At 46.1% G+C, this 17868-nt stretch overlaps 1 protein-coding gene across 2 annotated transcripts in view; it reads right to left on the bottom strand.

Annotated features, from left to right (window-relative positions):
* Positions 1 to 17868, bottom strand: part of IQGAP3 (IQ motif containing GTPase activating protein 3) — a 1503259-nt gene that overhangs the window by 1237626 nt on the left and 247765 nt on the right. For both annotated transcript variants that reach the window (XM_069607146.1, XM_069607147.1), the window contains exons 10-12: positions 6000 to 6163; positions 5192 to 5279; positions 4649 to 4812 (exon numbers count right to left, since the gene is read on the bottom strand). In XM_069607146.1, the coding sequence (XP_069463247.1) occupies positions 4649 to 4812; positions 5192 to 5279; positions 6000 to 6163 (416 nt within the window). The remainder of the gene's footprint in view (positions 1 to 4648; positions 4813 to 5191; positions 5280 to 5999; positions 6164 to 17868) is intronic.

Raw genomic sequence — 17868 nt, 5'->3', positions numbered from 1 at the left:
ATCAGTAGATGGGACTTTGTTGACAAAGTAATCATGTTCTTGAGCACCAAGCTTTGAATAAGACGAGGGTAGTTTGTTTTTAACCGATCATGTGATAGGCAGAGTAATGATACATGGAACACCAGAATGTGCATGGTTCCCAACCAACCCCAATTTTACCGCCTCCAGACCAAATTTACCGTGCTAATATGAAATGAGATGCCCTACCACAAAATGCAGTGAAACACATGCAGTCAGATGGGCAGATACCATTCAACCAGTGAAAGTTTAAACAGGGATGGGTTGAGCTATACACCTGCAGGTCCCAAGGGGTTTCTCTAAATCCATCATAGATTGGTTGAGGCAAAACAGGGATAGGAATGGGCCAATGGAAAGTGTGTCTTTTGGGATGTTCATCTTTTAGTTCATAAGGTTCTAAAATCATAAAACGATGTATTGTCTGCGACACAGCAATCAACACGTTCAAGTGCTGTAGCCAACAGAGAAGTCTCAAAACCTAATTTCAGCACCTTTTAGCCTCATTGCTAAGATAATAAAAAAACAAATAACTTACCTGGGGTCATTTTCTTTCTGATGGATGGCTCCTCCAACATATTCCTCATTTTAGAAAAATCCCTGGACAACACAGCCGACACTGGAAACATTTTCACCAGAAGGTGGTGTGGTGTGCCTTGACAAAGCCTCTCCTAGACAGTCATTTCACGTCAGTCAGCTCCTCATGTGGACATGTTCTGCTGCAGGGAATTGCCCCCAAGAGGGGCAGGAGTGGGGTGATGAGGTTCTGATGGATTGTGACTTTGATCGCCTCTCTGCAATCCTCCCTATTCCAGTCACCCAGCAGGTTCTCAGGAGTTAAGATTCAGGACAACAGTAATACTAACTACCTTGGATTGGGTCACAGGATTGGGTATCGAGATCTCCTTTCCAGGTCTATATGTCCTTGATGCTTCCCAAAGAGCAAATGTTCTCCCCAAATCTGCGGGGCAGGTTCTGCATCAAATTCTCAATACGCTCAGCCTTCATGCGAGAGCCCCTGAACCTGCCACCTCTTCAATGTTGCAGTTTCTTCTGTCACTGGCTGGGTCTTCAGATTGGTAAAGGCTACATGGTTCAGTCTTAGTCATTAGGATGCAAGCACTGTGGCCATACCATTATCCGCACTGTGTTCTGGTTTCTTAAAGGACTTGCGAACATGTTTCCTCCGAGATCATTTCTAGTCCCACCCTGGGATTGGAGTGTGGTTCTTAGTTTTGTTTGTATGGCTCTCGCTTTGAACCTCCACATTCTTATCCATTATGACATTTAAGACTCGAAGCCGTCTTCCTCGTGGCCATAACATTGGCCAGAAGAGTGAGCGAATTACAAGCCCTCTCTGTGAAACAGACTTATTTGCGCGTCTTAAAAAAGATACTTTGCAAGTCTGACTTCGCAAGGTAATACAAGAGTTCCACCTAAGCCAGAATCGACCTGCTAATTTTCTTTCCTCATCCATCAGAAGGTGATTGTATAAAATGCTCCTTAAAAAGGAATCGAGTTTCTATGCAGCTCGATTCATGGATTTTAGCAAGGTTTTTGTGGAGGGAATAAGGTGGGATTTGCTGCATAGCGACAAACTGTTGAGATGGAAAAGACTCTGTCTCGCAGTGTATTACAGGTTGGCAGGCAAGGAGATTCCCCCAGGTCTTGGGGCTTACGGATTACTGAACTGGAGAGTGGCAGCAACTTCACCTTTGCAAAGAGGAGACCCCAGCGCTGGACATTTGGCAGGTTGCTATTTTGAATACCTTTATGTAGAAATATTGTCTCTATGCTCATTTTGGATGAGGAGTCCTAAAATGTTTTTGGGTCCGATAAGAGTTTAGCTTTGGGAATCTGCTGTGAGTACTGTTCTTTCTGATGGATGGCTGCTGCCACAGATTTCTCATCACCCTCCCTACCTACCTACCTACGCCATGCTCCGAAAGCTTTAAGGAAGAGGTCCTGCTTTGGTTCATTGATATTTGGTCCCTCAGTTGCTGGGGAGAGGGGAAGGGAAGTGTGGAACTGAGGTCAGGCAGCATGGTGTAATCGATATGCATTCTGGGTGCCATCACTTCTCGAGCTAAAGCATGGACTGTAGAGGAGAGTCTGCTTCAAGGCACAACACCTTCTAGTGAACGTCTCCAGTGTCAGCTGTGCTGTGCATGGGTGCATCACAGATGGACTCCGTGGGAGGAGGAGATTCATTAGAAACAAAAGTAACAAAACATGGCCTAATGAGTCTTAATCCTAATGTCCATCCCGAAGCAAATCAAAACCAAACTAATAAATGTTCCTCGAAAGGCTCCATTGGGAGTTGCTCACAGTCTGGTCTTTCATTTAGCCTCTGTGCTTTTACCTTTCTTCTTAGGATCTCACAAAGGCATATCACAGCTTTCCCTTAAAACTTGCCTGGCTTGCTCACCATCAGTGGTAGGCTTCTCTACGCCTTTGGGTTTTCCTGCTTGTTGGAAGACCGGTCTGCTACCTACTGATGTTTTCTGGGGGACGAAGTTCTCAGGTGTTATGAGGCCAAGTTACCATGTTTCTGTGGGGACAGCAAGCCGGTTGGATCCCGCTTCATTCATCACTCTGGTTGGCATACCAGGTAGCGGCCAAGGCAACCACACCATGTGTCTCCCTTCCTCACTAGGGAGTTTGTGCTCCCCAACACAGTGGGCTTAATTTGGCAGAGTGAGAAAAGAATGCAGAAATGTTTAGGACTCCGCCAACACCCAATTGCCAGATTCCACCCACCGTTTCTCCCGCATTGCCCCAGAGCCTCGCAAAGGTACACACAAAAGTAGGATGAGCCCTTCTCAAAAGGAACGTTGCTTCAGAGAAGAGGGAAATCACAACGGATAGTGGCAGTGAATCACAAAGGAGACAATTACCAAAATGTGCATGTGAAAAACTAGAAATCTCACCAGGTGACTCGCTCTAGAGTATAATAAAAAAAATAGACCCTTTGACCTCCAGACTGAGCCTGTAACTTGTGAAAAACCAGAAGAACTTGGTTCTTCGATTCCCACGCAAGCAATGATATAGACACATGTTCATGGCATGGCTGCATGCCATTCTAACCAATATGCTATTACTTTGCTGTGTCTTAAAGCCCAGGAGCCTGAAGTGCTAATGCTGTAGAACAGAAGCGTGGGTAGCCGCTGAACTTTCAACTGACAATTCTGTTGAGCATGACCTACTGCATGGTATTGAAGCGATATGGCGAGGATAGATGTGTAACAAAGCATACTTCCCCACCATAATTTAACAGTACATAACTACAGTACTCACCAACAGATTGGACATGCGGGTAAACCACACCCAGCCTTACTTGCCAGCCCCACATTAGTTGTACTGTATGCCTGTTGCATGACATGCAAATTAGTCCAGCACTTCCAATCCTGCATTACTAACAATGATTTTTGGCGTGACATCTCCCAGTGAAAATAAGTGAGGCATTACTTTTTGTATGTGGTGTGGCAGGGAAGTATCATAGCAAACATAAGTGGAGCTCTGAACAGATACACAAACTCAGCCCACTTGTAGACAGATCACATTAAGCAAATAGCAGAGTTGGATTACATGACATGGATGAGAAACAAATCCATGGCAAAGCCATACAAGCATAGGACACAAAGTGGATACAACTGCATATTGTGACTGATTTATAGTGTTCGCAGTAAAAGAACTAAACAAAACTAACATCAGCCAAATTCACTGCATTGAATGTCCTTTATAGCATTCTTGAAATGAATGGATATAAAAATAAAAAGTATTCAATGGACATTCCAGCTACACACCGTTGTAAGAAAAGGACGTGTCTCCCTCGTAAGTTATATTACAGAGCATTCGATGAATCATAATAAATCATTTATTAGAGCTAGTATAAATCCAGGGATTTATAACTAAGGTGGCCACAAGATGATTCCAGTGTCATGAATCAAATGTCTAGGCTAGGTCAAGGAACGTTACATACAATGGATCTCTATAGTTGCACCTGTACATTTCTGATCAAGAATTTCAGGCTTCATACAGAGATCTACAGTAGACTAGGGTTAGTGAAAATCTGCCTCGATTAAAGGGGCTCAGTACTCCGGAAGATCCATCTGTCATACAACTTCACCAAAATATCTAAAAGAAATAGAACATTTTGGCTCGCCAAGATTTGAGGAATACTGTATCTGCAATACTGCTGGCCAGACTTGGCAAGAATTAAAATCTGCTCTTCCTTCATCTGCTCCGGTCTATCATCTGACATCACTGGCAGCCTGAAGTGAGCAACTGCATGTTTTGGCCTTGTACAAATCAAAATAAAAAACATTAAATTTGTATTCGGACCCATACAGGGTTTGCCTTCAGTCTACATCCCTCCCCATCAACCCTCCTCCCACTCCCTTTTAAATTAATTATGGCATCTGCTTACTACAAAGACTATCCCAGCAATCTATAAATGGGTTCCAGGAGACAAATCGCAGAATCAAGCAGAATTATTTGGTCCTTACTTTACCAATGTTGGTGAACTCACCAGTGAGCATTTGGGTGCAGTTTACAATCTAGTGCCAGGATTTCAACGTGGGACCCAAACACTGCACGGCCACCTCTCTATAATAGTGGTGCTCTTCCTCACCTCTGTCTTCTGTCTCTGCAGCACAGAAAGCTCCTTCTGATAAAGCTCTGCTGCAAAAGGGTGCACCTCGGGCAGCTGAGCATCTGGATCTCCGAGGGCCTCCACCGTTTTTTCAGCATAGCCCTTGCGGATTGCAGCATTTATACAGACCACTGCCTTGATCACTGCAAGTTAAAATGATCTGCATTATGGTTATCATCATAGACACTTTGTAACTTTGCATTTCTCTAGCCCATACCCCAATCTCCCTGCGAAAAGATTTCCCAAAAATAACATTTTTAAAATGAATGTACCTAGTATCACTACTTCTTTGCTGCGCTGAGAAAATGAAATCAGGCCCTTCATAAAACCTAGTGTGGGATGTTGAAACTCATCTGTGGATCACATGCCCACAGTCCCATCTCACAACGGACACATACGACTCATACTTTTAGACAAATTCTTGCTCAACACTTGAAAGGAAACCTACAAATGTAGATTAAAACAAATATTAAACTTGCATAAAAACAAGAGCCGAGAAGGACAAAAAGGTGAAAATCTTACTGGTGTATTCTTGGTTTGCAGTCAAATTGGCTGCGTCAAGCCCCGCTTGGATCTCCTGCTTGTCCAGCAGTTCCACGCACCCTAGTTCCTGCAATGGGAAGATCACACAAATAAAAAGGGGCTCATTTTCCTTCAGTGATTTCCATTAATAGATATTTAGATCTATCACAGGAGCGTCCAATGCATAAACCTGCCAATTGAATGATCAGTAACCGTCTCCCAACTGTCATTACTTAATGGTTCCATGGCACTGGCGCACAGATCATATGAACCCATGCGTTTTTATAAACTACTCATGTTAAAGATTGTTAAAGGCCATTTTTGGCTTGGTTGTCTTATTACACATAGGCAATCACTACATTATTTTGCCCATTGAAGGTGCCCTTCCATAAGTAAAATACAAAGCAATTGAACCACTATCACCTCGCCTTCAACACTTTGGCTGCTGCCAGGGTTGCAATCTGTGGTTGGCCAAATGACACTTAAATGCCTCTTTCACATCGACAAACTGGACAGTTAATTAATGACAAGGATTTTAATGCAACCAATATGCAGACAGTTATGGGTGAAAAGATTATTTATGGTTCAAGTACTCTGTTCCATCCGAGAAGGAACACTAACTTCCTGTCAGCCACAATCTATTACTAACAATAGGACTTCAGAATTGGTGTAAAGTAATCGGCCGTTAACGTAACAAAAGTAGGTCTTTAATAGTATACACTTCAGACACTAACACGTTCCTTCTAGTTTATTTCTGCGGTTGTGTTTTTTATATTAGTTATGTACAGCTCCTTGTTCCTTGGCTTACCAATGCTTTCTGCTCTCGATCAACGATTAGCTGTTCCAGATACCACTCAGCATTTTCCCGGTGGACCCTGCGCAGAGCAAGGGCAGGATCCTGCAAGGCACTGTACAGAGCAGGGGCATCATTTCTCTCCAGCGCTTCATCCACATACTCCAAGGCCCCATGGACTGGAAAAACAAACAGTTGCTCTCTCAGAAGAAACATCCACACTATAGGCAGAATTCGAGCAAAGCAAGAACCGGTATATTTGAAAGTAGCTGATCTACAAGTACTTGAAGTAATGTGCCTTACTCAAATTCGACAAAGCCTTGAACACATTCAGAACATGTACAAATTAAAGGTGAGCTGTAGCTATGAAACACAAAGCCACTGTATTCTATAAACCAAAATACAGAAACCTTTGGGGGTTCAAAATGAAATATCCAACACAGAGACAATAGCTATTGTAGACTACAAGAGATTTTTGGTGGATCTCTCTGAAGCCAACAGCCTACAGAACCTTGCATGTAGGCACACCGAAAAATAACATTTTCAAAATGACATAGGTTGTCCATCTTCCCCACTTAAAAAAAAAAAACTAAAATAAATTCTACTAGAAGGCACCAAGTCTCCCAGTGTATTTGAAGTCAACAATCAAGATGTCAGTTTACATAAGGATTACTTGACACATAATTGCCAGTTTTCTGTATAGCCACTCATAGATACAGATCTATGCGATCACTGCGACCCCCATAATTCCGACAGCCGAAATTCCGACCTTTTTTTAACCCACGTTACACCACATACATATTCCGGGGGAGACCCCCGCATTCCCCCAATATTACTATAATATCACATACCCCTCACATGTATATGTGGTAAAAGGGGGTCTAAAAGAAATGTCGGCCGTCGGCATTATGAGGGCGACATTTTGGGCCATTACCTTACATACAGCAATTCACTGCTTGCTTTTATTATGCCCATTTGGCACATCATGGCTTGTTGCATGCATGACAACATCCAGTTTTCTTCATGCTCCATACTACTAAATGCCCACGTTCTAGCAAAAGTAGTTGGTTTTCGTACCAGCACATAACCACATATGCACTGCAAATAGAGAGACAAATCTAGTGATGTCAGAACCCACACAGCATAAATTGAGTCGCGTCACCAACACTGCTAGTTTTAAACCCAGCAGAATGATAAAATATTGCTGGTTTTAGCCCCGATTGAAAAACAATGGTTGCAAAGGTGTTAGCACGTGAACTAACACCAGTCAAGCTTGGTCATCAACAACAAAACGTGGAAATCATTTCACTGTGTCTGGCCTACAACTAGCTCTAATCTTATTACGCTTGCCCTACAACCAAGAATATATGCTCCTGCTATAAAGCAAGCCCTAGACACAAACCTCTGACATCCCCAGTGTATGTCGAGTTAGCACAGGCTAAATGTATTCCAGTAGCTCATTCTAGATGCCCGAGATTATATTTGACATTTAACAATCCCAATATATTCCCAATATATCCCGTTTAGGCGTATACTAGGGTTATGAAAACCTGGAATGTCAATATAGTAGTCTCATACAATTTTCCAGCTCGATGAACGCAGTATGTTTCCATTTTAATGCCACTATATCGGAGTTTGACAATCCCATAATCTCCAAACTTCGACAATTCTAGTAAACATTTTGAACCCCACTGTTGTATTTCTAGTTTGCACATCACAGTCTACACACAAAATAAGACAGCCCCCATACACTGCCTGCTTTACTACACCAGTATATTCTTAGTGTTAACAATCAATATATACTCACTACTTTGAACAACTCCAACATACATTTACTGTTCAACAATTCTTGGTCTACCCTAACGTGCAACATTTTACAATTCGGTTAACTTCCCTGTATTGAAAAAAAAGTATTTCAAACCACGAGCGTGGAAACCCCCAGTTTATTTCCAATCTGCTGCAGTGTAGTTGCAAAATCCCAGCATAGTTCCAGTTTGCACAACGACAACTCCAGTAATAAATGTGTGTAATCCACAGGATATTCCTAGTTTGACAAACTAACTGTATTCTGTGTGACAATGCCATTACAATGTGGCTGCCAAATTGGGGTTTTTGACCAGTTGACATAATCCCAGAATATTCCCAGTTTAAACAGTCCTGGGACTTTCTCCTTTTGGCAATTAGGGTATACTTTGTTTCTAAAAAAAACATCCTGGGCATTTGCTCTTTGTCCAGCAACTGTCAGTAAGTCCAATATAGTATACTTCTAGTTTGCAAAATCAAAGTACACCATCTGTTTGACATTACCAATGTTCACAATGCCTCTACATTAACAGATGATTCAACCACAGTATACTAACAGTGTGCACAAGTACATACCATATTTACTATCCCAGGATCAGGTCTTGGACATTCTTAAACCCACATACCATGCAGGGCGAGATCCTTAGTTTACATACTCTACCTAAAAGAAATGCACTCCCACCATGCCAACAGGTGACAGTTTTACCAGTGCTATCTGTAAAGTGGTGCATGTCACCATAAGCACACTTCATAGTTGGTGCAATGCTGCCAGCCATGCGTAATGAAACTTATTTGCCATTTATTGCAAAAATGTTTGTTTGCAGTAAATGTCAAAAGTTTCAAACATCACAATACTCGTCCGTCATTAAATCTCCTCACCAAAGCGAGTGGGCTAGTAGATTATGCAAGTCCTGCTGACAGTGTATATACATTTTATTCAACGCAGTACATTCTAAATTTAAGATTTAAACTGGGTGCCAGTGACAATTCCAGTATACTCATTTGTACAATCCCATCTTTACTATCCCTGGTATATTCTCAGCTTGGCTAACCCAGTATATCCCCATTTTGATTTGTTGGTATATTCATACTTTGACTACAAGCGTAGATTGTCACAATAGATCGTAATGCAATAGAATTTAGGAAGAACTTTAACATTTCACACAATATCCTTCCTAGTATACACATTCCAGGTATACTAGATGTACCTGGCATATCATATACTGATGCGGCACTTTGAGCCTCACGTCACACTTGGTCTCTGTCCCTTTCGGGGTGTGTGAAAGTTGCTTACGAACACGCCACCAAAGTAACCATAGCTGTTAGCAACAGTTGCACAATCAGAGGAAAATGGATATTGGGAGGGGGTGGAGGTTGCAAAAGCAGCTATTATACATTTTTTTTAAAAGACCACCAGGGGGCTTGGAGGAAGATGGCCACACTTGGCCTAGAAAAGAAGTATAGTTAAGGCCCCGAAGGTGGCCAGAGCCGGACCACCAGCTCCAAAGCAGTTAACGGATCAGGACCACAGATCAATGGGACGTGTTTTGGGCTGCTGCAATGAGGTGGCCTTAGATCAGCTGCTAACCATACGAAGAGATCCGCAGGCCTCCCCCGACCTCAAAGGCGAGAGAGGACAGGGGACAGCTGGCACGCAATGCAGTGAAATCGCTGCCGGGGAACGGCACCATCACCCGCATCAGGCAGAGGGAGCCAATGAGGAGCACCAGCACCGCTATACCGCAGGAAGTAAATATAGAGGGCGAAAGGCCCAGCGGGGGAAGATGCACCCCTGTCCCTCCCCCTCCATAACACCGCAGAGGTCTGAGGAGGCCGGCAGAGGGCCCAGTGTGAATCAGGTGTGACAGAGACCCCCAGCCCAGGACGGACAGCGGTGGAGGCGGCCGGAGCTGGAGGAGCGGGTACCTGGGCTTACGCAGCCCTGCAACTACGGTGCAGACCCAGATAATGGCACAGGCCTGGCACAGGCCTGGAGAGGTGAGCGACAGCCCCAGGAGTAGCTCTGCCTGAGTGAATCCTCCATCCAGGGGAATGAGGGGGCCCAACTCGCCCACCAGGCCAGAGGTGGAGGCAAGAAGAGCTACACAGAGGGGTCCCACTGCAGAAAGTAAGATGCCCTGGGGGCCCTGCATCAGGATATCCAAGCAATACTTAAAGAGCTGCAGGTCTTCAGGTTTGAGGTCCAGGGCTCAATGGGGGTCATTACAGAAAGACTAACAAAAGGTGGAGGACCGGTTTGAAGCACTTTAGCACACGCAACGGGCAGCAGACATAGTAGACATTGAAGTCGACATGAACTTGAGCGCAGGGAAAGGGAGATCCAGCACAAGGTGGACGATATGGAAAACAGGGAACGGAGGAATAACCTGCACATTTGGGGGCTCCCTGGCAAGGACACAGAAATGCTACAAGATCTGGAAAATTCCCTACAACGACTGCTGTGCATGCTATTAGGGGCCTCAGAGGAGAGGGAAATCAAATTTGACAGGGTCAATAGGGGCACAGGGTCCACGGCGGTACCGCGCTAAGTAAATCCTCCAAAAGGCACAGAAGAGGGGCACAATAGAATGGGAAGGAGCCCAGGTGACAATCTATCAGGACCCATCTGTGTTCACTCTGGGCCAATGCTGGAAATGCAGGCACTTAACAAAATGGCTCCAAGAAAAGGGGGCGAGATATTGTTGGCGTTTCCCTTTTGCTCTGGCATTTGAGATCAAGGGGGAAGATTATGTTTTTCGCCAGGGAGAGGAGGCAGACAACCTCCTTAAGGAACTGCAAAGCGAAGAAATGCAGCGGGAAAGGGAGAGCACACGCCAGTTAAGGGAACGCTTCATTCGCCCAGCCTCAGGAACGCAGAAGTGAGGGGAGCTTGAGACGTGCCAGAAAAATTGAGGGTGCAGCAATCACTGCCTCCAAAAGGAACAGCGACAAGAAACGCTAAAAGGGGGCCCTGCATAAGAATGTACTCCCCTGTATGTTTACATACTCGTCGGGGTAGAGGTGGCGGAGTCCTACCGCAAGCCACCACATACCCTGGTGACCTGGAGATATCCAGGCGTCTCTACCTGGTTGGGCTATTTGCCCTCAATGTTTATGGTTTCTTCTGGGGCTTTTTGTTGTGGACTAGGGAGGGCAAACAGGGAGGAAGGGACATGGGTAAGGGGGGAGGGAAGGAGTGGGATCTACCACATACATGGGAAGGACAGCAGGCATCCCAGGCAGGGCAGAAGTCCCGGGTATAGAAAACACCCCAGAAAAAGGTCTGGTTGAGCTCAAGGTGGCAACCCTCAATCTTAATGGGCTCGGCTCAAACAAAAGGTTGTTGACATACAATATATTCCGGAAACGCCAGTTGTCCATTTTATTCCTACAGGAAATGCACTTTAAACAGGGGATGGCTCTCATGTCTGTTGATGCGGAGAAGGCGTTCGACAGTGGGGACTTCTTGAGGCGATATTAAGAAAGGTTCGGGTAGGGTAGAGTTTTAGGAGAGGGGGGGGGAGCGGTCTACCCATCCCCCAAGGCCTCGGTGGCAGTTAACTCTTAATATTCACGATGGTTCACCCTCAGAAGAGGTACTAGACAGGGTTGCCCTTTATCTGCAATATTATTCACTTTGTCACTCGAACCTCTTACTCAAGAAATCGGAGCGGATAACTTGGTGGAAGGGATAAGGGTTCAAGAGAGAGACTATAAGATAGCGCTATAAGCGGATGACCTATTATTACAGGTCACAAACCCACTGACATCCATACCCAGGGCAGTACAACTGATTGAACGCTATGGTCGCCTCTCTGCTTTCAAAATTAATAAGAGCAAATCCATCCTCTTTCCCCCTCAACGAACCCACCCAACAAGACATGGAGAGGTACACAACACTAGGCCTTGCCATTGGAGCAACTACTTCACAGTACCTAGGGATAAACCTGGTGAGACACCTAGCCAGCCTGTAAGAGGCCAACTTCCCCTGCCTACTAGAGAAATTCAAAGATGACCTAACTAAGTGGCAGAAACTCATCATTTCATGGATGGGGAGGTTAAAAGCAATCTAAATTGTGTGTCTCCCAAGGTTTCTATACCCAATCCAGATGCTCCTGATTATAATGCCAAAATCATTATTTAGAGAGGCGAAGAAGGCCATTCTGGGATTCATATGGCAGGGAAAGAAACCAAGGATTGCACGTGAAGTATTAACACTGCCCAAAGACAAAGGGGGTGGGCTTTCCAGATCTCGAGAAGTATTATGTAGTGATGCAACTGAGGATCCTAATACCACACTTAAGAAACCAATTACATCTGCAAAAGGTAAACCTTGACAATTATAGTTTTGCCCCGGTCACCCTATCTGAATGGCTCTGGATACCAAGGGACAAATTGACCTGCAGAATCTGCGAACACCCCATCCTCGGAACTATCTGGGAAATCTTGAGAGAGGGCGCAGACATGCGCATATCACAACGTGGCCATCCCCTTTGAGCCACATCTGGGCACCAGGAATTCGGGAAGACATTCCGGATCACGGCAGGTTTCAACTGTGGTTCGAGGCGGGACTGGAGAGGGTTGGCCAGCTCTGGAGGGAGGGTAACTTCATTATGATCACAGACCTTGAGAGTGAAACGGGCATAGGAACACTATCAGTCTTCCACTTCCTTCAACTTAAGGGCACATTACTAAGGGAACCATGGAGGGAGAAAATACAAAGAGACCTCACCCCCTTCGAGTCACTCCTCGATGCCCTCAGTGAAAACAAGGGGCTGATCTCAATCATGTACAAAACCTTACTAGAAGCTGGGAAGGGTTCCACGTCTAAACTCAAGAACAAATGGGAGGCGGATATTAACTTAGTGATTTACTCAGAATTATGGTCAAAGAAGTGTAGGGGAACCATCGCCGCCCAGTATAAGCTACATGCTACTAAACCTCTCCACAGATGGCAATATGACCCACAGAGGCTCTAAGATGTTTCAATCCGTGAGCCCCCTATGCTGGCGCCAATGTGAAAACAGAGCGGACTATTGGCACATGTGGTGGGGATGCCCTTGGATAAGAATGTACTGGGATGAAGTCCTAGGTTGGATTAGGGACATAGATGGGATCCAACATGAGTGTACACCTCTTCTTGTATTATTTAGGTTGGAGAAAAATGAAGAGAAGTATGTGAGAGCAAAAGGCTTGATTGGCCCTCTACTACTGGCGGCACGGGCATGTATAGTAATTAAATGGAAAGCAGTCACAGCCCCAAGCAAAAATGAGTGGGTAAACGTCTCTACCAGCATTTGCCTAATGGAGAGGATAACCGCGGCTCTACATGGGAGATCCGCCCAATATGAAACGCTATGGTTTGACTTCATCAACAAATACGTAACTTGTCCCCAACATAATATGTGAAACGGAACCCTGCACCGGGCACATTACAATACACACAAACCAGAAATGGGAGGTACAGCACGCTACAACGAAGAGCATCCATGGCATCAAAAAGAAAGCGCCCGGGAGAGCATTTATGACTGTCAAGCATTAACTAGTGTGAATAAGTGACCCAAATCTGGTTAAGATAGATTATTAAATGAGGAAGGCCTATCAGTGGACTCAGCTTCAATGTAACACTGTTCCTGAGAGGATGGCAGGAGGGAGAAGGAGAACTGATTGTAAGTAAAGGTATTACAATATGGGGAAGGGAGGGTAGTGAGAACAAGTAGTTGAAATTGCCTATTTGCTGTTTAACCTGTTATGTTTAAAATGTAATAAAACCAAAAAAAAAAAAAAAAACGGGATGGAACAGCGATTGGGGAAAGAAGTGGTGAGACAGATGTTCTGGGCCTCCAACAAAGAACATAAAAAAGGGGTGGGAATTGTGCTGACGAGATCCTTCCAGATGAAGGGGCTCCAGGTTAAGAGGGGATTTGGGGGGAGATTGCTGGCTCTCAAGGGACATATTGACGGGGTTATGTTCACACAGGCCACGGTTGTGAAGAAGGATTTCTGAACTCTCACTGGGAGGGGCAGAGGTTCAGAAGGCCAGCATAGTTTCTTGGAACAGTGTAACCTCTGGACAAGCCAGACCAATCAGGGTAGCTATGGCAGGAGGTCAAGACTAAATCTCAGGAGGGGTGAGGGTGACTGAAGGACCTCAATGAGCACACAGAGCAAGGACACTTACAAATTACTTCAGACAGGTGTTATATTAAACATATAGACACATTTATTACAGGGCCTTTGTAACATTGACCACAGCAAAGAATAACAGTAACACTAAGTAAACCAATACATCACACTCAATACAATATATACGAGACCATTGGGGTCCAAAGGGTTAAATGCACAAAATACGTTGACAACCTAGAGGGGAAGGAAACAGGCAGTGCAGGTCATCTTTAGACCCAGTTCCACATCAATAATACACCCAAGAGGCAGTCCAAGCCCTACAAAGAGAGGAGCCTTTTGCTCAATGGTACATGCACGAGCTTGTGCCAATGGGCAGGATAGGGTCTCTTCAAGGGTCTCTAGCAGCTCAGGAAGGTGGATGAGGCGATGCAGAACAAGTTCCCACTATTCAAGAAGGACCTCCATTTGAGAGCAGAGGCAGTTTGAGAGTGCGGGATGGAGTTGCTATTTCGCAATGGCTGTGGAAAGGAAAGGGGCCCTTAGGGTCCACTTGTGCCTAAAAATGGGCTCCTGCGCTAGAGGCCACCGGTTGGGGTAAGGACTACTCACCGGTCCCCGACGCATGTAGACCCAAACTTCGCCAGAACAGTCCACTTCGCTGGCAGGTTCGAATGCGGCAAAAAGGACGTCTCGGCACCTTGTAGTTCCCAAGATACAGCGATGATTCCCAAACGGGACAGTGGCAGTTTCTCCTCTCTGGGACAAATCGACCCAGTTTCACTGCAGCAAGGTTCAGGGGCAAGGAGGTCACAAAGGCAGCGAACTTCCACAGGTTGTTGCCATGGCAGTGCAACATAGTAACCCTGTTTACTCTGGTCCTGCAACACTCGTCTCATTTGAGACCTTGGAATGCCAAGTGTACGAAATTCGGTGTGAGGATGCCGTGGACAAAGACCTAGCAGTATACCAAGTTTCGAGGGCCTCTTCGAAACGGCGTGGTGACAGAGCAAAGCAACTGGGTAAACTGGTCAGTCCACTGGTTGGCTATGGAACACTTCCGAGAAAGCTTACTTGCAGTTTTTGATGAAGGTGCTGAGAATAGTTGGTCTCACTATTCCAATGGGTCAAAGCGTCTGCGCAGACCTTCTAGGACGACCAGATGCAGAGGGCTACCATGGGACGACAGCGGGCTGAAGGTGCCAAACCTTCCAGCACGTCACCAGCGGTTCCTCGACTAGGCTTCGTGTTGCAGGATACTTGGCTCCTATCCTTTGTTCGGTGTGAACTCAGGAGATCAACATGGCAGTGGTGTTTTCAGCCTCCTCTTATCCTTTGGCACCAAAACGAAGAGGACCCATGGGAGATCTGCTCACAAACACACACTCCATACATGGACCAATCACGGACCACGGTGGCCGCAGGCATTCAGGGCATTCCAGACTCTTTGGCACCCAGGATGTGTATTGGGATCAGACATCCCAGCCCACATCCTGGAGGCACACACACAAGACATGCAGAAGCCCGCGAAAGCATTGGGTTTCGTGGGAAAGTGCATGACCAAATAAGGACTGGCCCGGGTCGGCTCGACCTGGGAAAGGTGAAGGGGCAAGATGGCCAAAGGACAGGACAAAGAACCTTGTGGCATGGCCATTTTGGAGCCAGGCCACCTATTTGTGCCAAACGCAGTTAACATGGCAAGAAAGGGTTAAAAATAATGCAAAACGTAGCTGACACCGTTCCTGTCCATGACACATCTGCACAGTTCATAAAAAGTCCAGCGCAAATTTCTAGGGCCTTTGGAAATGACTAGAGACCCAAGTGTGCTGTATGGTAAAATACATTGCACACTTGTTACATGTTGCACAAAAGCTGCAACATGAGGAATGGACTAGGGAAAACAAAGTCTCCCAGTACTGACTGTTTTAAGCGCATGTCAGTTTCCCCATAAAAAGTGAGCGAAAGCCCAGAGGAGTGCAGCTGAAGGCTGTGCTTCTCTGGCAGTCAGTCAATCATTGGTGTCTAAACAGCAGCAAAACGTTTGGGGGTTGACGCATGGAGGGAAAATTACATACGAGATAGGTCATTGTGGCGCTTGAGAAGGGGGGGGGGCATGCTGGTGGGGGTCATATTGAACCTGGTGGCTGGTGGTCAGCGAGGGGGTTTGGGGGGAGGGGGGGAGTAGACAAGAAGGAGAATAGGGATTTTGCCAGACTCCTGGAGGACCACTTCTGGGTAGACATTTGGAGGACCTCTCACCCTCAGGCCGGGAGCTATACCTTCTTTTCATCCTTCCATCGACCTAAACTAGGGTCAACCTCTTGATGATTCCGAGGGAATAGGCAGCGTACTTTACAACCCCAAAGGTGGAGACCGTCACTTGGTCGGAACACAAGATGGTCATGGCGTCCTGGAAGTTCGATGCCAAGAGAAGGGTCACTCCAGGGTGGTGCAATGACACCCTGCTTAGGTACCCGGTTTTCAGAGAGTTTATGGGGAAAGCGATCAGAGCATTCTTTGAGACCAATGATAGGGGAAGTACACCCCCAACCTGGTGTGGGAAGCTGCCAAAGCTACAATGAGGGGGCTGCCGATAGTGGAAGGGGCACGGAAAAAGCAGGAAAGAGGTCTCATCGGGAGTAGATTACGGGCAGATATACAGGGGCTTAGGGCACGGCTGAACGGATGGACTGGAGACAGAACAGCCCTCCTGCATGACATCAGGGATAAGCGGCAATCCCTACATACTACTCCAAAAGGAGAGGTAATCAAGGTAATCAAGAAAATTAAATGCTAAACAACTATACTACGAGAAGGGTGACCGGGTGGGGTCAATGCTGGCTAATAGGATCCGGGGGTGTAGAGGGGACAGGCAAGTGGTGAAGATTAGAGACAGGAAGGGGAAACTGGAAGGCCCCCGGGAAGGAATCCCCAGATGCTTTGCAGTACTGTATAGAAAGGCACCAGAACTAGGGGTACAATGCGATTATAGCATATCTGTAAGGCCAGACCATCCTGAAGCTCTCCACAGACGCAATAGAGTTCCTGGAAGCCAAAGTCACGGCAGAAGAGATAGTGACAGCCATTTGGAAATTAAAGAGTGGGAAAGCCCCCGGGGAAGATGGCTACACTGCAGATTTGTTCAAACAGTTTCAAGAATTGCTGGCTGGACCACCGGAAAATGTGTTCAATGCCATTAGCGACAGTGGTAAGGAACCCCCTCCCCTTTCTGGAAGCTATGTTAGTAGAGATACTAAAATCAGGGAAGGACCCCACCTATTGCCAGGTGTACAGACCCAAATCGCTCCTTAACGTCGATGCTAAGCTCTTCACACAGCTACTGGCAAGAGGGTTGGAAAGTTATCTCCAGAGGCTGATCCAACCAGACCAGACTGGCTTCATCAGGAAGAGGCAGGGGGCCGATAACCTCTGTAAACCCCATCACGTACTTCATTAGCCAGAGGCCAGAGAACAAGGAGCGCTAATATTATCGCACAATGCCGAAAAAACTTTCGATCAGGTGAGCTGGTCGTTCTTGCGGGGGGTCTTGGCAGCAGTGGGAATGGGAGGAAATGGGCGAGCTGGGTATTGGCCCTATAATCGAGGCCCGGGTCGAGGGTGGTGGAGGAGTCACGGCCTTTCAGGCTAGGAAGGGGAACGCAGCAGGGTTGACCCCTGTAGCCCCTCCTATCAGCTCTGGTAATGGAACCATGGGCGATAGATGTTAGGACGCATAGCCACATTCGAGGGGTCAGGGTGGGAGACGTGGAATATAAACTCAGCCTTTTTGCAGATGATGCTCTCTTACACATCACCCAATCCCAAGTCTCCCTTCCGATATTGCTAGAAAGGTGTGAAGTGTGTGGACAACTATCTGGGTTCAAGGTGAATCTCAGCAAATCAGCAGCACACCCAATCGGGCCAGGGTGGGACCAGAACAGAACCTACATGAAGGGGC

Source organism: Ambystoma mexicanum, chromosome 1p (assembly GCF_040938575.1).
Source record: "Ambystoma mexicanum isolate Mex_15411 chromosome 1p, UKY_AmexF1_1, whole genome shotgun sequence".
Classification (NCBI taxonomy): domain Eukaryota; kingdom Metazoa; phylum Chordata; class Amphibia; order Caudata; family Ambystomatidae; genus Ambystoma; species Ambystoma mexicanum.
The sequence above is the reverse complement of the archived record's forward strand: the minus strand, read 5'-3'. Positions and strand labels throughout refer to the sequence as shown.